Source organism: Polypterus senegalus, chromosome 11, assembly GCF_016835505.1.
Source record: "Polypterus senegalus isolate Bchr_013 chromosome 11, ASM1683550v1, whole genome shotgun sequence".
Taxonomy (NCBI): domain Eukaryota; kingdom Metazoa; phylum Chordata; class Cladistia; order Polypteriformes; family Polypteridae; genus Polypterus; species Polypterus senegalus.
Window position 1 is genome coordinate 40239124 of NC_053164.1, and position 24719 is coordinate 40263842.

Sequence of the window (24719 nt, forward strand, 5' to 3'; positions counted from 1 at the left end):
AGGCGGCTAGTGTCAGAACTGAAACTTGACCTGGATTTAAGTGCTCTAAATACCCACAGCCGTCGTGCGGTGAGACGTATTGTGTCAAGGTTACGCTACAGAGAGGATTATATATGTATAGTTATAGTTATTTTCATAGTTCTAGTGCTGTGATTTAATCTGATTAGGGAAAAAAATGTGTTTTAATAATAGCAGCTGTTCCTGAAAACACAAGATTCTTCAATGACTTTATGTAGTAGAAAAACCTGGTAGCTTCCAGTGATCTGCTGAAAAGTGGTATTCTCATCACTTCCTTAGAGAATTCTGATCTCTCAAAACCCACCGTGTAACCCTTGCCTAGCAGGCCCCCAATCCTGCTACTGCTTATACACTGGTGAATGGCACTCCGATGACCAACATTCCGTCCAGCTAGCAACACTCAGTTATAATTTCATCAAATTTTGATAAATTCCAGTTCAGGCAGCTCTCTTACTTATTACCATGCAAGCTGATTGGTATTTTTTTTTCCTTGCAAGGTACGCAATAACATAAGCTAAACACGCCTTGGAATTTAGTTAATAGGATTACTGACGGAAAGCAAGCAGAAAAGCCAGCACGCGCCTGTCAGGCTACTCAGCTTTTAGGAACCATTAGGAACTCGAGAATAAGTTGAGATCAGAATCCTGAAGGACTAAAGAGGGTTCTGAGAAGTAGAAATGTATTTAGAATAATCAGAGAGTCATCTGAGGTTTTGTGGCAGCTGCCAAAACCAACATTTGCCATGGAGAGATGGTTATGGTGGTGCTAGAGACATCAAGGATAGGCAGTAGTTGGTTTTATGTAGGCTATGTTATAATTGATAAAGGGGTATCACAAAATGGATAGGTGGATCTAAATCCTAAGATGATGGGCCGAAATAAAAGGTCAGGTCCCCTTAAATACAGTTGCCGGGAAAGAACTATAAGATTAGAACGTGTGATGATTGTTTTCTGTTTCTCTTTTGTCACACTGTTGTAAATATACCAGGAGGATAAAAGTGATTTTGAGAAGGTTTATCTTTGCTAAACATGAGATAAAGAGGAAGTCCTATGAAAGTATAAGGGATACCAGACAGAACGTAATGAAAGGTCCTGGATTCTGTGATGATAAGGCCACAGACTGACATGCTGGTCCAGTTTCTGTTTAATGCAGACCATATAGGGTTTGGATTTCTTGATGGAGTACTAAAGTACAGTCAACAGTTTTGCTTTAAAAGTCTAGTTTCCTCGGCAGGTAGCCTGTAGTGGAAGTTCAGTTCTTGTCTTTGGCTACCCTGCTAGATATTTCACACATCGACGTTGCTCAGGAAAGTGCAGGCGCAGTTGTTAGCGAAGCCCTGCAACATCCATAGATTGTGATGCTGTGCCACTCTTCAGAGGCTTTTGCTGCATCAGAGAAACTGCAATATGCTTCTCTGTTTTAAATCCAAAGGGCTACCCGCTGCAATTTGGCAAGGTGGTGATTTCAATTTAAGGCGAAAGGGGAGGAGAAAGATGGGGAGGGGCATTGAATGCAGAAATAATCTCATTGGATGCTGAGTGTCTGTGTTTCATTCTTTCCCATGTCCAGTGTCGCCAGCGGCAGAGAGGCTGCGCTACATCCTTGGGGAAGAGGATGACCTGCCAACTCCCACCTTGTTTACTGAGATGGACACCTTGCAGCATGATGGTGATGAACTGGAGTGGAAAGAATCTGCCAGGTGATCAACTGGGGCAGGGTGGCAAGAGAAAATGGATAGAAATGGATAGAAGGAGGGTCTTGATAAAGAGCAATTCGAGATAAGGTGAGCCAGTATGAGACAAATGAACAGATGTCAACTAGTGTAGTGTGGCCTACTACCCATCACATGGTCAGAAGGGGGTACCCATAGGTTTAGAGCAGACCCGGATAGCTCTGTCAATCCAAATTAAATTCTCTCAACCTTTTCCATTTCATAAAAGGATCAAAGCATGCTAACTGCCTATGACTTTTAAGGATTCCAGTGACGCTACTCCAGTAATTAAACAAGGGAGAGAACGAGTTGAAACATGCAGATCTAATTTGCTTCTTTCAACACCAAAGCCTGGGACAGTACCAATACAACGGCACTTTTGTGCACCAAATCCCTCCCGACTGAGAGCCGCTCAACACGTAAACCTCTCTTCGGGGGTGTTTTTAATGTCTTATAATGATAAATCCTTTGTTCAGAGGTGGTCTTCTACTCTTCTGTACTGGCATGAAAGACTTTTATTTGAAACTTACTCTCAAAAGAATCAAAATCAGTTCACCCTTTAATTCATTTGCTGTTTTATTATTATTTTTTTATGCGGACAGGTGGGTGAAGTTTGAAGAGAAAGTGGAAGAAGGAGGAGAGCGCTGGAGTAAACCTCATGTGTCCACGCTATCACTACATAGCCTTTTTGAGCTGCGCACATGCCTCCAGACTGGCACAGTGCTTCTGGATCTTGATGGATATTCTCTTCCTCAGATTATAGGTATAACGGTGCCCTGTATGAAACGTGATTGACATTGGTGTGAGTGTGCCTTATGATGGACTAGCATCTCGTCAATGTCTCGTTTCTGCCTTGCATCCATTGCTGTTTGGTTCTTGCTACACACAACTCTGACCAAAAAAAACAAGGGTATATAAAACAGATTATCCAATTTAAATGTTCACTTTACGAAATTCTATTTTGAAAATGTAAGTTTCAGAATTAGACAATTCTTGTAATATTTAATGTCTATGACATTCATGTTTAATTGATGTTAGTGGTGTAACAAGATGCTCTGATTTCTATTAGATTTGAATCACAAAATACAGTTAACAGCTTAATATTGTCCTGATGATAAAAACCAAAATAGTTTTTACAAAAGTAAAAGTGTACAGAAAATCTAAGTGTATTGCAAAATATCATGGCAATAAATGTGAATAAAAGCAAAAAAAACATGGAAGTCTATACTAGGAGAAGATGAGGTGAGGTGAAAATAATAACTAAATATATAAATATCTATAGCACATGTGGACCAGCCACAGAGTCAAGATCACTCCTTCCATTAAATTGTATCCATCACTGGTTTGGGAAATATGAATTTTTAATATTACAGTAAAGAAATATTGAAAACACATGGGTGCTTATTTCCTCTCCTCTTTGTACTACCTGCGACAAGCACAGTAATAAAAGTTATGGAGTTGGACTTAGAAATAAATGAAAGTCAGAATCCAGAAAAGAATTGAAAACCAGGAAGTCGATAAAATTGTTGCCAAAGCCAAAATGCTAACCTGAACGGAAGTCAAAAGGGAATATTAAAAGATTTCAGACCAGAATTAGTTAAAGGTTTCATGATATCCACAGCAGCAGATAAAGAGAGATCAGTTGTGACAGAATTGAAAGTGTCACATCAATGACTTCAGAAGCTGCAGCATCCAAACCCGAGCCCCTAATCAACCAGGGCTTAGGTGTTGATGACAGTAGTCAGGAAGCAAATACAAAAATGACAATGCGGTAATGTTAAATAATAAAATACAGTGCCTTCAAAAACTATTCAGACCCCTTCACTTTTTTCACATTTTGTTATGTTGCTTTGTACTAAAATCATTTAAATTAATTTTTTCTGTCATCAGACAACACTCAATACCCCAGAATGACAACATGAAAACAGGATTTTAGAAGATTTTTCATATCGTTTAAAGCTTTGTCTAGCATTAGTATGGACACGCGATTTTTGAGAAACACTAAGATATTGACATGTCTGCAGATGACTTGCCGTGTCCAGATTGTTTTCTGGGTGGCACCCAATGGTATCAGTATAGGTTCTGGCCTCCCATGGCCTTGAATTGGTGTGAATTGGTTGGAGAATGTTAGATCATAACAACTTTACATATAAAAGAAGACCATTCAGTCCATCAAGTTTGTTTATTTGGCTAATTGCTGTGCTGTCTCGGTATCTCATACAGATTATTTTAAAAGATTATCAAGGATTTTTACTCCAGCTACATGTCTTTATAATTAGTAATAGGTTCCCACAACTCTTTGCATAAAGAAGTGCTTTCTGGCCTCAGTCCTAAATGCACTTCCCTTTAACAATCACTGTTGTCATCGAGTATGTGATTCATCCTTAAGCTGAAAGAATTCTGCTGGATTTGCTTTATCAATGCCTTTGAGAATATTAAAGGAGTGGATTAGGTCCCCACACACTGTGTCCTCTGCTCGAGACTAAACAGGTTTAATTCTTCGATTCTCTCAGAGTACAACATGTCCTTCCGTCCTGGGATACACCTGATTGTTCTCCTCTGTAAAGCGTCCAGAGGTGCTATCCCTTTTTTGTAGTGTGGTGATCGGAATTTCACCCAATGCTCCTGATGCGGTCTCATTAGTACACTGTATAGTCCAGGCTTAATATACCTTCATTTACATTCAACAGTTTTTACGATATAACCTAACATCTTATTCGTTTTTAATTGCTTCTGCACATTGCTTAGATGACGAAAATGCTGTATCAACATAAAGCTCTAAATCCTTTTCAGAGGTCCCTTCCTGTATGACAGTGCTCTCCCATCTTGTATTTCTAACAGATCTTCCTTTAGCCCACGTGTAGCATTTTGCACTTTTCTACATTAACATTTTTCAGGTGTTCACCATGTGTTTCCATGTTTTCTTGAATTGTTTATACTGCCTCGTCAGTGGCTGCCATTTCTCCCATTTTAATAACATAGTGTCATAACATTAGTATCAAGGTAGGCTATGTACTAAGAATATAATCATGCACTTTTTGAGAAACATCTAACTATATAATCTGGTTTCTCCTGTCATATTTGTGCCGTTTTAGTGTCCCTAACGGATGAAAACTTCCACTTACATAAAAGTAGCAGGAAGAGACAGAGGCAGGCTTTGGCAAGAGAGGCAAGCATAGTGTGCACTACTGAATTGTGTCTCCACCATTGAAGAGGGCAATGGTGGTCCTAGGTCATTTGGTCAGAACAAAAAAAAAATTGCAAAGTCCAGTAATGTGGTTCACAACTAGACAGCAGTCCCTGTGTTCAGTCTTAAAATAAGTAAAATATATAACAATATAGCAACTGAAATAAGGAAAATGTTGCACACACAAGACTTATTGCTCAGCACATTAAAGCCAGCCTCTTTTCCACCTTTGACCTTCATCAGTTTGCTTGTAGATCACATAGATGCATGGAAGATGCCATCAATGCAGCCCTCCATACAGTGACGAGCCATCTGGAACACTTAGGGACCAATGTAAGGACGCTATTTGTTGATTAAAGCTCAGCATTTAATACAATCATCCCTAGCTGCATATCCTAAACTTTCCCCCTCCTTCTGTGCTTGGATAAAGAATTTCTTCACTAGCCACCCACAAACTGTTAGAATTGGCTCCTACAGCTTCTCACACTTAGCTTTGACTCCCCTCAGGGCTGTGTACTGAGCCCACTTCTCTATGCCCTGTACATTTATGACTGTATATCTAATTATTCCAGCAACACCCTCATCAAGTTCACTGATGACTCCACAGTGATAGGCCTCATAACCAGTGATGATTAATCAGCATACAGGAATAAGGTGCAGAAACTGCCAGTGTGGTGCTCCAGGAACAATCTGTCACTCAACACCCGCAAAACTAAACAGATGGTCATTGACTTCAGAAGGTACAGAGCCAAGCCAGCCCCACTCTGCATCAACTTGGACCTGCTGGAGATGGTCACTTCCTTTAAGTTCTTGGGGACTTACATTTCTGAGGACCTGTTCTGGATGGCAAACACTCTGGCAGTGCTCAAAAGGTCCAGGTAGCAACTGCACTTTCTTAGACTTCACCGTAAAGTGGAAATGAAGGGGAAGCTGCTATTGACCTTCTATCGCTCAACCATCAAGAGTGTTTTAGCATACTGTATCTCAGCATGGTATGCTGGCTATAAAGCAACAGACAAGAAACTGTACAGAAGGTGATATCCACAGCAGAGAAAACCATTGGCTGCTCTCTGCCCTCCCTTGGAGACATCTCCAGTGCCCAATGCCTCAGCAAAGTCAGGGAAACCATTAAAGACCCTTCCCATCCTGGCCCTCATTGTTCTCACTACTGCCCTCCTGCAGGCATTAAAAGTAGAACCAAAAGATTTGCAGATAGTTTTTATCCTTGAGCCATCAGAATTTAAAATTTTAAACACTCATAGAACTGTTCTAATTTTTTTTCAAGTATGTACGATTACTTTAATAGATAATAATTTCTGTCCCTTATTTATTTATGTAGTAGCTGTGTGTGGTCTTTGGGACAAAAAACAATCTGAAGACTCCCTAGCAGTCCTACTAAATTCATGATCTTGCAGAAAGCATCGGCAAACTCTTAAGAATCGCCAGTGCAGAGGACGTGGATCCACATGTGCTTGCTGTTCCACTGGCTTTCGTAAGAAGACACTGGTGATACCATATCTTTGTCTCAAGAAAATACCTCCAGATAGACAATGGTTTAGTGAAAACTCGATAGACAGTGTTTAGTGAAAACTTCAAGCCTTGCCCTCTGTTCCTGAGATGTTTCACTTGCATGTTGTTGGGCTTTGGCATTTGCTTCATTTTATGTCTCTTGATCTGTGTCATTAGCACAACGTTATTGTTGCACACAGGTCTTTCGTAGTGAGAAATGAGGTGCATTGTGCCAAAAAAATTTAAAATTATATGCATGCACCATCTTGTGGCTGTGGTTGAGCATGAGCAGAGCAGACTGCTCCATACACACAGGTCCTTGTGTTTATATGTCTAATGGTATTTATTTGTTATAGGTTGTGTGATTTTTATATTTTTTATTTGTTGTTGTTTGTTGTACTTGCACCATTTACAGATGTCGTTTTTTTCAATTTCATTGTACTTGTACAATGATAATAAATGCTTCCTAATCCTAATATTAATACAAGAAACAAAAAATAAGTAAACAAATTCAACATAGTGATATTGTTTATATCACCAAAAACCTAAATCTAAAACCTATGCCATCTTGTCTTCCATGATGAAAAGTTAATAGGTTTATAGGAACACAAGCAGAAGTAGCTGGTGTTGTACTCAATATGCAAAACAAGCGCAAAACGGCAGCACCTGTGATTAAAAAAAAAAAACTAAAAATAATAACACAATAAATTGATACCAAAAGAAACAAAAATTATTCTCCAAAAAATCACAACAATGGTTATATCTAAACTAGAATGTTAGCCGGACTTTATATCATAATGTTTTTTTTATTAGTCATTAAGATCCATTCTGTTTTACTGTATGTTTAATGTAATGTATATATGTACAGAAATGCAATATTTTATATTCATTTACTCTTAATGCATGTATAAATATTCTGAGCCTGAACTCCATGAAGATTACCAAAAAAGAACAAACTGAACTGGAACAAAATAAATTTGCAAATTAGACTACTAGGTGGGTTGCAAGGGTTAGCCGAGGAATTAGGGTTAACTTGCAACAGTATTTAGGATCATCTGTAGTGTCAGGGTTAAAGGCATATTGCAACATGAAAGCCTGGCAAGTCCTAAGAATCTCCTAAGTATGATGTGCAAAGTGTAGAATGTGTGCTCAAAGGGCAAATATTGATATTTTTGGAATGGGAGAAGAATGATTAGTGAGGAGACATAAGACAAATCAGAAGGGAGGTGGGGACAGAATACTAAGAAGACTAACTAGAACATAAATTGTCAACCATTCAGAACATGAGGCGAAAATCATAGTCAAAATTTCTAACAGAGATCACTAACCTGAAGACGTCTTAATCTTTAAGCAAAGCACAGCAAGTTTAGGCAGATTTGATGGAGAGATTTATGACAGATGAAATTTAATGTCAGTAAATGGAAAGTATTACACATAGGAAGTAAAAATGTTGGGTTTGAATACACAATGGGCGGTCGGAAAATGGAGAGTACACCTTATGAGCAGGATTTAGTAGACGCGACACTATCAGCTCTCAGACAGTGTTCAGAAGCCATTAAGAAGGCTAACAGAATGTCATGTTACTGTATATAGCACGATCTGTGGAGTGCAAGTCCAAGGAGGTTATGCTCAACCTTTATAATGCACTGGTGAGGCCTCATCTTGAGTACTGTGTGCAGTTTTGGTCTCCAGGCTATTAAAAGGACATAGCAGCGCTAGAAAAGGTCCAGAGAAGAGCGACTAGGCTGATTCCAGGGCTACAGGGGATGATTTATGCAGAAAATTTAAAATAGCTAATCCTTTTCAGTTTAAGCAAAAGAAGATTAGGTGACATGACTGAAGTGTTTAATATTATGAAGGGAATTAGTACAGTGGATCGAGACTTGTATTTTAAAATGAGTTCATCAAGAACACGGGGACACAGTTGGAAACTTGTTAAGGGTAAATTTCACACAAACATTAGGAAGTTTTTCTTAACCTACAGAACCATAGGCACATGGAATAAACTGCCAAGTAGTGTGGTGGACAGGAAGACTTTAGAGAATTTCAAAGCTCAGCTTGATGTTATTTTAAAAAAATGAAGTGGATAGTAACATAGAACTTTGTTGGGCTGAATGGCCTCTTCTCATGCAGATTGTCCTAATGTTCTAACATTTTCTATGGAAAATACAAAAGCTGGTAACTGCTCATCACTATCTTATCACACAGCCATGTGTGAAGGCATTAACATCATACATAATGAGAATAATGACTATATGACTGAGCCACCAGCACAGATGGCAAGAAAAACAAACTTAAAAATGGAATCGTCAATAAGGGAAACTTCAAACAAAATAGCGCATAATGACATCACATTTAGTCAATATGATAAAACAAACGACAAAAAATAAAACCACAGGGTCAGAAACTCATTTCATAACTACCTTCAGTTTCAGTTTTGATTTTGGCCAAAACAGGGAAATCCTGTTCATTGTTCTCTAAATACAACAGGAGTAAGCTGCAAACACTTTCATGCCCCTGCCATTTAAAGGGAAATGGTTATGTTCTCATGATAAGAACTCATCCTTTTGAATTGGTTCATACCTGCCACCACATTCTTTGTGTCTTTGTATTACTGACAACAGTTTTCTTTTCACAGATGATATCATTGAGAAACAAATTCAGGATGGAATGATTAAGGAAGAGCTGAGGGAAAAGATCAGCTTTGTACTTCTGCGGAAACATCGTCACCAGACCAAGAAACCCATTCACCGCTCCCTGGCTGATATTGGCAAGGCAGTGTCGTCCACCTCCAGTAAGGGCCCTCGAGCTCCTGGTCATCTTTCTCCAGCACCAATTGTAGCAGCAGCCTCCTCGGAGGGTTTACTGGGTACTGCCTCACAACCCTCAAAATCACTGAGTGGTTGTGCTTTTAACTCTTTATCTTCTCTGTCCTAATCTCTCTGATTCTCTCTTTCTGTCACTCCTTCCCTCTCTTCTCTTGATACTGGAAGGTCGCAGTCCTAGTAGGAGTCCTAGTACTATGGCTGCCTTTCATCGTTCCACTGAGGATCTGCGAATGAGACAAAATGCAAGCTATGGACGCCTGCGTAAGTCTTCCTCACCACGTGTAGCCTTGGCAATATTCCCAACTGTCCTCATGTAAGAGTGTCTCCCAGAGAACTACCTACATGTTATACGTGTTGCTCCACCTGTGTTAATGCAGAGGATTTGATGGAGGATTTAACGTACCTTTTTCCTGTGATTGGGATCTTAATTCTAGTGAGTTCCAAAATTAGCCAAGTGAGTGACTGTGTGTGGTATGTCCTCAAGTCAAACTATTTTGCAATATATTAAGAGAAGGTGTTCGGAACTGCATAAGGATGTGTATGACCTGCTCTCCCATCAGTTTAAATAACCATCTACAATAGACAATTCAGTATGATTGAACCCTCACGTCTTGGCTATGAATTTTTCAGCTTTTTGGTCCATTCATCTTCCCACTCCACTTGTGTGCCTCACTATGAATGAATCTGCTATATACATTAGTATGTTATAGGAAACCAATTAGGCTGCTTTATATTTCAGCTAACTTGATCCACATTGCTTTGGAATATAAGAGGAATATGGCGACAAAACCCAAGGAGAACATGTAAACGATCAACGATTGAGCCTGTGTCTATTGACTTATGAAGCTGCAGTGATTACCACTGTGTCTGCTTGTTGCTCCATAGCACTTCACCTTCCTTTATTCAATACCAGTAATGGCGCACTGCACGAATACACTTGACTTAAACATTCATAGTTTTCATACTCTTTCTCTGTACGTTTACCATTGATTTGCTCAGAGGCTGATGCGCTTGCTGCTTCCTGATCAGTTCTTCTTTTCTCCACCCTAGCGGCCCGCTTCTTCACTTCTTCCATCGGCATCTTTTCGTGTAAAAACTGATTAAGTCACTGTTTGTGGTGCTATTACTTAATACGTTTTCCTTAATTTTCACTTAAGCTGGCACTTAAGTCTTCAATCTGATTTATGACATGAAGAGGCAGGGTAAGTGAAGGCGAAGGTGGTAAGGATGAGAATGGTGCCCGTACAGATGCGCTGCATGGCCGCCCTGCTGCCTACTGCAGAGAGTTGATTCAAAAATAAAATAAAATAAAATAAAAAGATGTAACCTTGGAGGTCAATCATCACCCTGAAAGCTTATAGTAGACATCACGAGGTATATGTGTACCAAATTTCAGGTCAATAGGTCAAACGGTTTGGAAGCTACAGGTGATTGTACAGGTCAAACGAACAGCCACGGTAGCGTATTATATATAAGAAATGCTAAGAGTTCTGTACACCTTTATATTAGATTAAATTAGATAAACTTCATTAATTCAATGGGGAAAATCAGATGCATACAGCAGCAGAAACATAAAAAACAAGCATACAGACTCACCGGACAAATAATACATCCAATCAATCAGCAATCAATAAAGAAAGAAGGAAAGAAAGAAAGAAAGAAAGAAAGAAAGAAAGAAAGAAAGAAAGAAAGACACACCATTGTGCACAGTACTGTGTTCTCTTTACAGAATAAATCAGTACACAGAAAGTCGCTGTACGTATGCACTCTTCTGGAACTGATGCATGAAAGAATTTCCAGACAGGAGCTACACACCTTTCTTCTTGTGTGGTTGATGCAAATTGTTTGTTAGGAGCATACAAAATGCAATTTATTGCTCTAATTTTTTTGGCAAAGTGAAAAACTGAATTTTGCTGCAAATTCAATTTCATGTGAATCGTTTTGCTCATCTCTAATTAGGAGTTATAGTCCTCCCACCTAATCAGAAAAAGAAAAACTATTTAAAATAACAAAGCGTGTCTTCTGGTATAACAGGCACCGCAGGCGAATCCTTTTCCTTTGGACTAGCCGTGTCTGTACCTTCATGGCTCTTCTTCCTCAGACTTCACGCCTCTTCCTGGACTTTGACCCTGCTTTTAACTCATGACATATGATGAGATGTTTTCATTCCAGATGTTCAGAGGGTCTCATATACTTTGTATATGTAACTCTAATACAGGGGTCTCCAACACCAGTCCTGGAGAGCAGCTGTGGCTGCAGGTTTTCATTCTAACCCTTTTCTTAATTAGTGACCAGATTTTGCTGCTAATTAACTCTCCCTTAATTTTAATTGATGCACATATTAAGATTCAGCCCCCTTAATTATTTCTTTTTTCCTTAATTAGCAACCAAACAATATTAAGATACAAAATGAACCAACACATAAACAACAACCTGCATCCATCACATAATAACTGAAAATAAAGAAAGGTGAAGGCCTCAGTAATGCTGATCTGCTCAGCTCCACAAAACATTTTGACAGCCTCTTAAAAAAGAAAATCAACAATTTTAGAAATGTCTGCCATGGCAGAATGAGCGCCATGGAATTAAATAACTGGTTTTATTAGCAACGAGAATTGGCTTCAAATTAAGAAACTGAATGAAGTGAAGTTGGTTGGAGTTTGAGGCCCCAACTTAGTTGGTCATCTGTTGGCTCACTTCACATCAAATTTATGTTTAGGTGCCGTTTAAGTAAAAAAGAATCAATTCAGTGGTCAGAGTCTCAAGAAAAGTCAATTAGAATAAAGGGAAATAATTAATTAGCAGCAAAAACTGGTCACAAATTAAGAAAAGAGTTAGAATGAAAACCTGCAGCCACAGTAGCTCTCCAGGACTGGAGTTGGTGACCCTTGATCTAATGCCTGCCATGTTATGTGATAGACCTATACTTTTGGGGCCCTTAAGCTTGAACTGCTATGGGGGCCCCTTTGCATCTAGCAATAAGGTTTGGGTAACCACTGTTATCTTCTTCAGTGAGGTTGTTCCATGACTGATCGCCACCATTTTCTTTCAAAAATGTAACCACTACATCTCAGATTTTGATTAAAATTGCTGTATTGGATTAGCTCACATGTCAAAGTCACTGGTGTGAATACAAATTTCCTGCGTGTTATAGTTTTCGAGTAATGGGGGTATGAAAGTTAAATTTTTTCAAGTTATTGGAGGATGAAAAATAAAGTTGCGTCTGAGGCCCCTCTGGGATTAGAGAACCTGAAGCTTAAACTTCATTAGTTTCATTGTAGATGTAAAATAAAACATTTTAAAAGCTCTTTCATGCGATGTCTTTGTTCTTCCTTGCTTTTGAGAGTCTTATGTGGTGTCCCCCTGTTTCACCTCATATGGCCCTCATCTACTCACAATATCAGATACATTTTCTCTCTGCCATTCCCAGCATTTTGCTCACACCTAATCAGAAATTCACATTATCTCATTTTATTTTCCATGTTCCCTCCTTTTGTCTCTTAGTGTCACGTTGTTATTGTCACATTGTTTATGTTGTCCCATTTTCTTTCTCCTGCTCAGCAGATCTCATTCCTTATTCTGTCCATTTGAATACTTTCTTTCATTCAATTTTTTTGTCTCTCACAGTCACTGTTAAAGATCAGATCTTTATAAAGCTTGTTCATCCTCTCGTTTAGGTGGCACGCATAGCCGAAGTATGAATGATATTTCAGATGCCCCCAGTACAGACCAGGTAAGACCAGTTCATCACAATTTTCCCATTTTCTTTTTCATGTAGTGAATAAAGAAGTGTCATATGGAACAAAATTAACTTTCTAGGTGACAATAATGTAGCAGAAATTCAGCTCTCTGATTTTTAGTTTTCTGATGTCCCTTCTCCACTGTTGAGTGTGGATTGTACAGACAGGTGCAAGTTGCATTTACTTAGTGTGACTTCTGGGCAGTTGTGTAATAAATGAATAATAGGCATCCATACAACATGGGTCGGAATGGTAGCTCTGAGGCTAGGGATCTGCACTGGCAATCGGAAGGTTGCCGGTTCAAATCCCATAAAATGCCAAAAGGGTCTCTGCTCTGTTGAGCCCTTGAGCAAGGCCCTTAACCTGTAATTGCTCAGTCCTGGGTATGACGTTAATCTGCATCCATCCCTGCAAGTAGGCTCATCCAACCTACAGGGAAAAACTTGGGGGTTGGTGGCAGGATTGGCACTCCAGCTGCCATACAAATCCATACACTGTTCCAGTCCATCTGAACTAGTGTGGTGCTGAGGTGTCACCTGTTGTATGGCTGCACTCGGGTCCTAATCTGGGATCCAGAGTTGGTTTGTCGTGTGGTGGGTGCGGCAATGCGCTCTATCAGCGTGTGCTCCTAACCTGTCCTGTCTCTCTCTCATACAACATGCTGAATGGCAGACCAAGAATCAAAGGTGTATTTTAATTATTAAGTATTAAGCATAATTATTAAGCTATTTGTTAGAAGATTTGAATAGTATGGAATGTCTTTTCATTCATAGGCATTACTTGGTATATATTGTGCCTTTTGTCTATGAGTGAGGTTATTAAGTTTATGCATGTACATACTACCAAGTCAGAGTTCAGCATTGGCCTTCTTCATTGTTAATCAGTACAGCATTTGCAATAAATCTTAATAAATGAGAAATTCCTTATCATTGATAGCAAGATAGGTAGTTTAATGTTTTGCCATTATGTACCTCATTAAACATGCAATGCACAAAAAAATCATGTATTTCATTTCTTAAAGTGTAACACAAAAATTCTTCATAATAAATGTAAATGATAGGCTGAGAATTGCTATGGACTGTCCCGCCATGGCAGTGGTAGACCACAGACCACTCAGGCTAATCAAAATGACAACACCAAGGAAGCCTGCATTGAGACTGATAGATGTTCAAAATTTGCCGTAGAATTAAGCCAATTTTCACGCCATGTTTAACTTTTATAAATCCCAACATGTTTCCGAGTTGTCATAAAGATGAGTCACAGACATCAGGAAGGTGTGGGACAGCCACCCGTACATTGTTTCCAGGCTGCAAAATTTAAGCAATATTGAACAGAGATCTGCAGTGGGCAGGGCAGGGTTTATTTGCTGCCTTGCGCCCTGTGTTGGCTGGAATTGGCTCCAGCAGACCCCCATGACCCTGTAGTTAGGATATAGTGGGTTGGATAATGGATGGATAGATGGATGAACAGAGATGTTCACTGGTTTGAGTCCAAAATAGCACTGATAGTATGGAGGTAAGATGGCGGCTTTAAAGGCCGGTAAAGGAAATGATGTAATCAGGTGTCTGGAACCGGAAGTGACGTCACGGGACCAGAAGTGCCGTTGTTATTGACATCGGAAACGGAAGTGCCATCGTCACAGACTGGAAGTAACGTCATCGGTGGTGACAGAACCCTGCAGGATTTCCCATGAATGGTCTGCAAGAGATTGAGAGAGACAGTCAGCACACCCCACCACCCCCTGGTCTGGCATGGAATTACTATTATTTAGGCCCTTCAGCTGTCTCCCAATCGCACGTGTGTGACAGAGTGTAAGCACATTTTATACGTGAGGCTCCAGGAGATAAACATCTTGCAAAGATTTGTGAGATTTGTTAAAGGGAAGTCAAAAGGCACAGATGTCATGACAAAATCAGAAAGACGAGGTTAAAAAACGAAGCAGAGATTTCAGTAGCTCAGTCTGCTCTAATATGCTAATATGTCAATTTCTTTCTGTTCTCCTGTGGTGTTTTCATGAACTTTTTCAGGTTCATATTAGGTTTTACAAAATGTATACTTTGGTTTTCTTACCGGTTTTCTTATTAGAAGTTTATTTGAGTTAGTTGAAATATTCAGGAGGATTTCGATGGCACTTTTGTTTTCATAGGCGTAATCATTTTGAGGAATACAGGTTTTCTAAGGAAGGCGATATATCGGTCACACTAAACAATTCCTCATCATCTGAGTTAACAGACAACAGAGTTTAGTGTTCCTGGTAAAACAACTTTTGAGTTATGAATTTCAACAGCAAGTTACAGGTTTGTTTTCTTATTTGATGACGTTATTCATTTGAATGGTGAATTGAACGTGACCCACCTATCCCCTCAGTGAATCAAGCGTGAATATCAAACCTGGATGGGTCCTTCGCAATCACCAGAGCATCAGAACATTAGAAGAATCAAATGTGATTGCCAATGCTTTGTCAGCCAGTGTATGTAAACGTTTAGCAAAGTAAAGAATTTGAAAAAGCTTTTGGTGAAAGTGAAAGAAGAGAGTGAGAAGCCTGGCTTTCTGCACAACAAGATTATGTCTCCTTCTTATTCTTCTTCATTCGGCTGCCCCTGTTGGGGTTGCCACAGCAGATCATCTTGTTCCATATCTTCCTGTCTTTTCTCACCACATCCTTCTCTTAGGCCTTCCTCTTTTCCTTTTGCCTGGCAGCTCTATCTTTAGCATCCTTTTCCCAATATACCCAGCCCCTCTACTCTGCACATGTCCAAACAAACGCAATCTCGCCTCTTTGATTTTTTCTCCCAACCTTCCAACCTGAGCTGACCCTCTAATGTGCTTATTTCTAATCCTGTCCATCCTCGTCACATTCATAGTCAATTCTTTGCTAATAGATGAAGAGGAAGAACAAACAGTAAATTGGTTTATTTTCCTTGCCTCCAAGGTTTCTGTAGCTGGACGCTTGTTTTGGGTAAAGACTGCTGTGATAAATTTAGACAAGACATTAAAGAGCAGAGACATCACATTGTTAACAAAGTTCTGTATTGTGTGAAAAGGAACAGACTCAAAACACGTAAAAAAGGTTTGGGGCAGCCATCCGTATAATATTCCTGGCTGCAAATGTTTTTTTCAAACAAAACAGAGTTGTTGAGAGTACTGAGTCCAAGATAAAACTGATTAGGGTTGGGAAAGATGGCAGCTTTAAGTGATTAGACCGGAAGTGATGTAGGGTAACCGGAAGTAATGTTCTTCTGACATCGGCCTGTGTGTCGGAACCGGAAGTGACATTCTTTTGAGCGCCGGAACCAGAAGTGACGTTCCTGACTCAGATAGGTTTTCTCGTGGCTGGTCTGTAGAGATAAATGGAGAAGGTTTAGTGCACCCCGCCCTCCCCTGGCCTGGCGTGGAATTGCCTTTACTTGGTCCACACAATGTCCCCCTACTCGCACATGTGTGACAATTGTTAAAACTATGGTGTTTGCAGTAGTCGGGTATGGCTGCAACAGTTGAAATATCACTAAAACCAAAAGCAAAAGAATTGTTGCTTTTGAACTTTGGTGCTGAAGAAAACTGTTAAGAGTTCTGTGGATATCAATAATATCCAACTAAGCAATGATTGATATAGGAAGTCTTAATTTGTAAAAGAAAAACAAAAAACAATTTGAAATGACAGGATTCTTTGAAGAAGAATCTCATGTCAGGGAAATTTGAAGGCAAGAGAAGTAGAGGATGACAGAGACTAAGATGGATAGAGAGCATTACTGACAATGCATATGACCTTCAATGAAGTTAGAGAAGCAGTTTCAGGTAGAAAGGCTCAAGAAAAGTCAAATGTGACTAAATGGTTAAATAACAACAACACATGCATATGATAAAGCTGGCATACATTGTACATAATTAATTGGACATCTACTCTAGATGTAATTAAAAATCCTAAAAGAATTTAGACCTGTTCCTCAGAGATCTCACAAGAGTTTTTGATATACTTGATGACACATGGAATCCCCAGTGTTCCTCCAGCCCTGTAGAGGACAGACTACCTACACTTACTAAGTCGTCCAGTTTTTCCCAAAACCTTTTTTGAGATCAAACAAAATTCTTTCTTGATGGTCTCATCATTCCCTCCAATACTTGCATTTCAACCACTGCATCCTAATGAAAGGCATTTCAGTCCATTACAATCATAATCTTCCATGGTTGTAAACTCAATCTGTATGGTACTTTTTCTGGGGGTGTGTGAATAACCTCGCATCCAAATGGGACTTCTTTCTATCAGGTTGGCTCCAGAGTAGGGGAGTGATCATAGCTTATCAATAAACATGGCTAAATAAGTCTGATCTACTAAATGAACGATTTGTGACATCCAAGCCCGTCACTGAGATGACATTTCATATTGAAGGTCTAATATTTCTGAAAACATCCTGACGACTTCTGTCATGCCATTACATAGTAACCGACTACCACCTTTTTTTATTTGAGTGATGAACATTGAAGAAACAGGTGAAAACATTTGGAGCAAAGCCACATCAGTGGCGCTAAGGTGCATGGCGCTTGGACAAGTGAGTAAGGTGCACACACAGCTGAGGGACAACAGTCTATCACCGCTTAACTCCCAGCCGACTGCAGTTTACAGAGTTGTCATTGATGGGCAGTCACGCGACAACTGCAGCGGAGTTGTGTTTTCGCAGTATAAAAACAAACAGAACAAAACAGGAACGTATCAAACTCGGATCAAAATGTGCTGACAAACAAGGCTACTTCTTCTAATGCAGATACAGGCTCATACATCTTCATAGTAAAAGGCTTTCGCTTCATGCTCTGACTTCATAAATATCTACAGCATGTGTTATATTATGTAAAAAAGATGAATGCGGTTCAATAAAATTAATGTGGCAGTTAAATTTTCTTGGCCAGATTATGCAGGAAACAGATGAGAAACATAAAAAAAAACACTATTGGCAAAAGTGTGCCTCCATCATATGATGTGCTTTATTTCTCCAGGTCAGCAATAGAAGAAACATTCCTTTCAGATTTTGTAGGATAAATTCTGGAATTCATTATCATGAATGGCATGAAAAGAAAAGAGCTTCATAAATGACCTGGACCTGTTTTGCAAGAGCTTAGATAAGGAACAATAAATTATTGTTCATTAATAATGAAAGAAATGCACAGTTTACTACTCAAAGCAGCTTTAATAGATTCCAAGTGTAAAGCTGTTGTCCGTGTTGCCAGTTGCATTTCCACATAAAGGGAAAACCTGCAGCTCTGGGGCACAGGCAGTTGGAATAATGACAGGCTTAGATACTGTGGCTTGTAGGGGGCAACGCTGAGCCCCAGACCCCCAGACACAATTGCACAACCACAATCGCAGTTCAATTAAAGTGTGTTTAATTTAAACAATACGTTCATACAGGCTTCTTTTGTTCAAAATACAGCACAACTCTTTCTCTTTCTTCCATTTCTTTTTTTCTATCTCCACTCTCCCAAGCCAGATTTGTTCTTCTTCCCCACCCAACTGCATCTTCCCCAAGTCAAGCAGAGGGCTCTCTTTCAACTCAGGAGTACTTCTGGTGCTTAACTCTTTCAGGGCAGATGTCGACTTCTGTCAACAGGAGGGGTTGAGAGCAGTAAGCTACTGCCAACGGTGACAAAACTCGCCGTTATGTTTTAGTTCGACTCTCTTTGCTAGAAGGAAAGTTAGCTTCGTTGGTTTGGCCGAGATTCCCTGCACTTGCAGGAGCAGTGAAGAGCAAACAACAACAAAAATGGCATCGACATCTAGCGAGAGATCGAATGCACAAAGCAAAATACTCCTTGGACGATGTTTTGTATATTATCGCTGAATTGGGCTCTGAGTTGTCGGACTCCGAGTTTGATGCAAGTGATCTGGAGATTGATGTCGAAAAAACAAAGTGAGGTATCGGCATCAGCTGATCGATCTCCAACTGATCATGGTGCCGAACACATTTGTGTAGATGAAGACCGCCACTCATAAAGACATGCGGTACAAACCAGATTGCGATGCACTGCAACTGTAACTGCTGCTGCCGTCCTTGCCCCCCGTCACACAAAGATAGCCTGCCTGCCTTACATTCCTGCCAACTGTCAACTGTTATGTGTGAGATGCTTGATTTGGGTGCATTTCAGAAAACTGCATTTTTTTGGAAAAGAGTTAAAACAGGCTACTGTTGTGAGTCAGACAGGACCACCGTAATCATTGTTTCATCATTATGAGCTCTTCTTGATGCCCCCCATAGAACCCAGCAGGGTAGGCTCATGGGACCACAATTCCCATGTTGCCCTGCAGATGTCTATACTGGGGCTTGCCAGATGGGATGCTGTCTCCCAGTGTACAGCATGTCCATAGCAGGCAGTTAGCCACTGTGCTGTTCTTCTCGGTTCCAAAACTCATCCCAGGTGTCGCTCAGTGGCTTTTAGGATGCCACTCCTGATGAACCACTGTAACATCCTTCTACCTCCAGGTCCTCTCATGAAAAAGAGATATTATCAGTCCCTCGCTGGCATTCTGTTATCAAGGCCTCCTGGCCAGGTAAGGAAGCAGTCTCCAATCCAGCTGGGATGTCAGTTCATCCCCTCACAATACTTTATCCATAACATTCCACACATTTTTAGAAAAGTGTACCCATTCAAAGATAATACATTTTAGAGAGAAGACCAGCAGCTTCCAAAACGTAAACAGTAACTCACATAATTTGACAAGCAAAGAAAAATTAAAAAGGTCCTGTATGTTTCAGAAAATCCAAAGACATGCAGGTTTGGTGCATTGGCGATCCTAAATTGTCCCTAGTGTGTGCTTGGTGTGTGTGTGTGTGTGTGTGTGTGTGTGCACACCCTGTGGTGGGCTGGCGCCCTGACCAGGGTTTGTTTCCTGCCTTGCGCCCTGTGTTGTCTGGGATTGGCTCCAGCAGACCCCCATGACCCTGTAGTTAGGATATAGCGGGTTGAATGATGGATGGATTGATGTTTCAGAAAAACAAATTCTGCTAGAAACAACATAAACAATAAGCCGGTTAAGCTTGCAGATGATGCCAGACTACATGGAAAATCAGCTAAATCAACAGGCTTAGACAGAATACATGGTTGGGCAGCTTTATGGCAGATGAAATTTATTGTAAGTTAATGTAAGGTATTACATGTAGGTAGACATGTTAGATATGAATACACTATGGGAGGTCTGAAACTTAAAAGTACACCTTATAAGAAGGACCAAGGAGTCACCATCTACATCCAGGCAATGCACAGACGTGATCAAGAAGATTAACAGATTGCATAGCATGATGTGTGGAGTACAAGTCAAGGGCTGTTATGTTTGACTTATGGCGTATGGCACTCTAATGAGGCCTCACCTGGTCTACTGTGTTCAGTTTTGGTCTCCATATTGAAAAAATTCATTGCAGTGTTAGAGAAACTACAGAGAACAGCAACTAGGCTGATTCTGGGACGGAGAGGTATGAGCTATGAAGACAGACTTGAACCTTTTTAGTGTGAACAAAGAGGCTGTAATAGAATCCCGAACACAGACAGACACTGAGACGGCCAAAAGTCCAAAACACACACACATTTATTTTCTTCTTTTCCTTCAGCATCACACAATGTTACAAATAGCTATAATTAGCTCACAATTCCTTCTTTTCTTCTCCTCTGCCGCCCTCACTCCTGCACTCGCAAGCTCCGTCTTCTTCCTCCTAACTCTGACTTCCCGAATAATGTGAGGCGGCCCTTTTTATGTTGCACTCGGATGTGTGGCGGAAGTACTGCCATCCAGGGCTTTGGGATCATCCAGACGCCCCCTGGCGGTGGCGACGGACCCCAATAGGGTTGCGCTTCCAAGGTTCCAATGGCCTTGATGTTATCCAGGGGGTGGTGCCCTCTTGTGTCATGGGGAAGATATTGCCCCTCTCCCAGTCTTTTCCTTCTCCAGGCATTACGGTTGGGCAAGGTCCCCAGTTGTCTGCCACATCAAATTGTTCAAAATTATAAGGATATATAAGTGCAGCTGTTACTTTAAAATAAACTCTTCAACAAAAACATTCTTGAATATTTGTTTAATGGCAGATTTCTCACAAATGGTTGACATTTTTTTCTTTACACAAAGAACTACAGACAAATTGGATAAATCACCAAATAGTGGGGTGGAGAAGTAGGACTTTAGAGACCTTCATATCTCAACTTGATGTTATCATAGCCCATCAAGGTAAATAAGATGGATGAACCCGTAAGGCTGAATGGCCTGTTCTCATTAAAATTGTTCTAACATTTTAATAGTTTTGATGCCACTACCCATTGCAGAATTGTGATTATACCATCCCAGGCTAAGGAGATTGTGTTTTATTTTATCAGGATACATTGCTTCTTTGACTATGTTCTCTTTGCAAGCTCATAGTTTCAGTTCCTGGACGGGAATCTTTTGTTGCAGGTGAGGTGCAAACTGTTAAACTCATGGTGTAAGTAGTGGGATTTCTTTCACTGCTGGCAACATGATACACTAGTAGTGTTGAGACTTAACTACATTCTAAAGATGAGATGTTATAATTATCCAGGCTAAGGGAACCTTTCTTTTGCAACCAGGCTAATTTGGTAATTTTCCATTCTGCACAATGAACAGCTAAAGAGTGGGACATTGTGAAGTAAGTAAGCATGGGCACAGACCTGGTACAGTATATTTAAGATCTGATTTTGTATCTATTTAGGACCACATGTTTCCTTTGTCATTTGCATTTAACATGTATAAAGTCTGTATTTTAATGCTGACCAAGAGAAAGTGTTTTCCAGTTTTATATAGATGGCCACAAGCTAATGTAGTGTACAGGAGCTTCAAGATAGATGAAGGTTAAGTTTTATGTTGATAGCTTTTGAATATGTGTAATTATAAATTTAAAGTAAAGAAATAAGTCAGTAAACTTTTTGTAAACTGCCAAACCTTTTTTTAATTCATTCATTCATTTATTCAAATTCATTCTACATATCCTGATTTGGGTCATGGTGGCAACATGCTAAGCTGGATAAATCAGAAAAACCCTATCGTCATCAACTTCTTACAACACTTTCTGGAGAATTCCAAGATTCTCCTCCACAATTTGAGACATATAATCTCTCCATAATGTCTAAGGTCTGTTCCTGGGTCTTATTCTAGTGTGCCATGTCTCAGCACATGCTAACTTCAAGCTCAAACCACCTCAGCTGGCTCCCCGTGATCGGGTGGTTATACTCTGAGTTCCTCACCCTGTCACTGAGACTGAGAACAGCAGTTCTGTGCAAGAAACTCATTTTGGACACTTGTACTTGCTATTTCTCTTTTTTTTGGTCACTACAATGTGGTGATATTGGTGAGGATGGGCATGTAGATTAACCATTACATCAAATTTCTTGACCAAGGACTTACCTTCCTCTTCACTATAATGGTCCAGTACAACATGCACAAACATTCTGCCACTCATTGGTTAATCTCACACTCTCCTCTAGTTCACTCTTGAACTTCTCCACTTGGATCAGCTGCTCATTTTTCTATCTGAAGACAACAATCCCCTGATTTGGCCTATGATATGGAGGTGCTTATTCTCATCCTAGTGGTCTCACACTCAGCTGTGAACTGCTCCAGTGAGCAGTGGAAATAACCGTTTCATGAGGCCAAAATGACAACATCATCTGCAAAGAGCAGAGATGCAACCCTTAGATTCCTAAACTATTCTCCAACTTTTAGCTACAGTTTTGACTTAACACCAACTAAGCAAACACAAGTTTTGCTCCACATACTGTATGCTGGGACCAGGAGACATGTAGCTGGGGTCCCAGAACCCCACATTTATGAACACATTCCACAAGATACTACATGATACATGGTCATACGCCTGTTCCAAGTCTGCATAGCACATGTAGACTGAATTGACACATTACTATGATCCATCTAAAATCAGTGCAGTGCCCATTTTAATAGGGCTAACTAGAAACTTCACAGTGAATGTGTGTCTCATTGTGTCTACTTCTTACAGTTGAAGAACAAATTCATTAAGAAGATTCCTCGGGATGCTGAAGCTTCCAATGTTCTGATTGGGGAGGTTGATTTCCTCGACAAGCCTTTCGTTGCTTTTGTAAGACTGGCACAGTCCACAACCCTTGGGGGACTTACAGAAGTTCCTGTTCCTACCAGGTGAGCTTCAATGAGCAAGGAGACCTCTTTGTAGCTTTCTGAGCTTATGTTGGTCCAGTGAAAACTACTTGTGTGCCAGCGCCTTCTGCTTTCACTAACTGGCGGTATGTTTTTAAAATACAGCAGAAATGATGATAAACAACCTCACTTAGCACATTCCTTATGATTGCCTTTTCCAGATTCCTCTTTGTTCTGTTGGGACCCCAAGGAAAAGCCAAGTCTTATAATGAAATTGGAAGAGCTATTGCAACCCTCATGGTGGACGACGTAAGCCCAAGAAAGAAGTTTTCAGGGATTAAGGGAAGGGAGATTAAAAGTGTTATTGTGCCATTGTGGTTTTGTATCTCTCTGGATTTTTGCAGCTGTTCAGTGATGTTGCCTATAAAGCTCGAGACAGAGACGATCTAATTGCTGGGATTGATGAGTTCTTAGATGAGGTCATTGTGCTTCCCCCAGGAGAGTGGGATCCCACCATCCGCATTGAGCCTCCAAAGAAGGTTCCTTCAGCAGAAAAGAGGTGAGTGAAATATAAAGATGACACACATAAAGTTAAAATGTATGGTATGTTTACCCGTGAAAGTTAGCTTTCTAAATACTGTGTTATGTTCATTTTCTAAATACCCTCAGGCCAGTTCATTGCAACAGAGGACCAAATCCTAGGTGGTAAACCAGCATTTCACAAGGGTCTGCTCAAGCCCGGCCACATATACTCATACCGCAGAAATGTAGTGCAGTTTGAGGGAACTCATTGCTTTACTGTGGAAAGGCTTTTGGGGACACCTCTCCTTAAGATATGTACTCTCCGGCCACTTTAGTAGGTACACCTTGCTACTACCGGGTTGGACCCTCTTTTGCTTTCAGAACTGTTTAATTCTTTATGGCATAGATTCAACAAGGTGCTGGAAACATTCCTCCAGATTTTGGTCCATACTGACATGATAGGATCACAGTGTTACTGCAGATTTGTTGGCTACACATCCATGATGTGGATCTCCCATTCCCTCCACATCCCAGAAGTGTTCTACTGAACTGGGATCTGGTGAATATGGAGACCATTTGAATACAGTGAACTCATTGTCATGTTCAAGAAACCAGCTTGAGATGATCTGAGCCTTGTGACATGGCACATTGTCCTGCTGGAAGTGGACATCAGAAGATGGGTAAACTGCAGTCATAACAGGATGGACATGGTCAGCAATTATACTCAGGCAGACTATGGCATTTAAACGATGCTCAATTGGTAATAAGGGGCACAAAGTGTGCTATGAAAATATCTCCCACACCATTACACCACCACCACCAACCTGAACCGTTGATACACGGCAGGATGGATCCATGCTTTCATGATGTTGACTTAAAATTCTGGCCCTCCAACAGCTGCATCAAAAATCGAGACTCATCCGACCAGGCAATGTTTTTCAATCTTCTATTGTACAATTTTGGTGAGCCTGTGTGAACTGTAGCCTCAGTTGACTGTGTTTAGCTGACAGGGGTGGCACCCGGTGTGGTCCCCTGTTGCTCTTTTTCATACCTTGGTTGTAACGAGTGGTTATTTGACTTCCTGTTGCCT

At 40.3% G+C, this 24719-nt stretch overlaps 1 protein-coding gene across 5 annotated transcripts in view; it reads left to right on the forward strand.

Annotated features, from left to right (window-relative positions):
- slc4a5a (solute carrier family 4 member 5a) overlaps nucleotides 1-24719 on the forward strand; it is a 154902-nt gene that overhangs the window by 44941 nt on the left and 85242 nt on the right. For 3 of the 5 annotated variants that reach the window (XM_039768436.1, XM_039768435.1, XM_039768438.1), the window contains exons 5-12: nucleotides 1588-1717; nucleotides 2332-2492; nucleotides 9064-9294; nucleotides 9419-9514; nucleotides 12931-12986; nucleotides 22992-23149; nucleotides 23329-23416; nucleotides 23512-23666. In XM_039768436.1, the coding sequence (XP_039624370.1) occupies nucleotides 1588-1717; nucleotides 2332-2492; nucleotides 9064-9294; nucleotides 9419-9514; nucleotides 12931-12986; nucleotides 22992-23149; nucleotides 23329-23416; nucleotides 23512-23666 (1075 nt within the window). The remainder of the gene's footprint in view (nucleotides 1-1587; nucleotides 1718-2331; nucleotides 2493-9063; nucleotides 9295-9418; nucleotides 9515-12930; nucleotides 12987-22991; nucleotides 23150-23328; nucleotides 23417-23511; nucleotides 23667-24719) is intronic. The other 2 variants (XM_039768437.1, XM_039768439.1) reach the window with 1 other exon arrangement.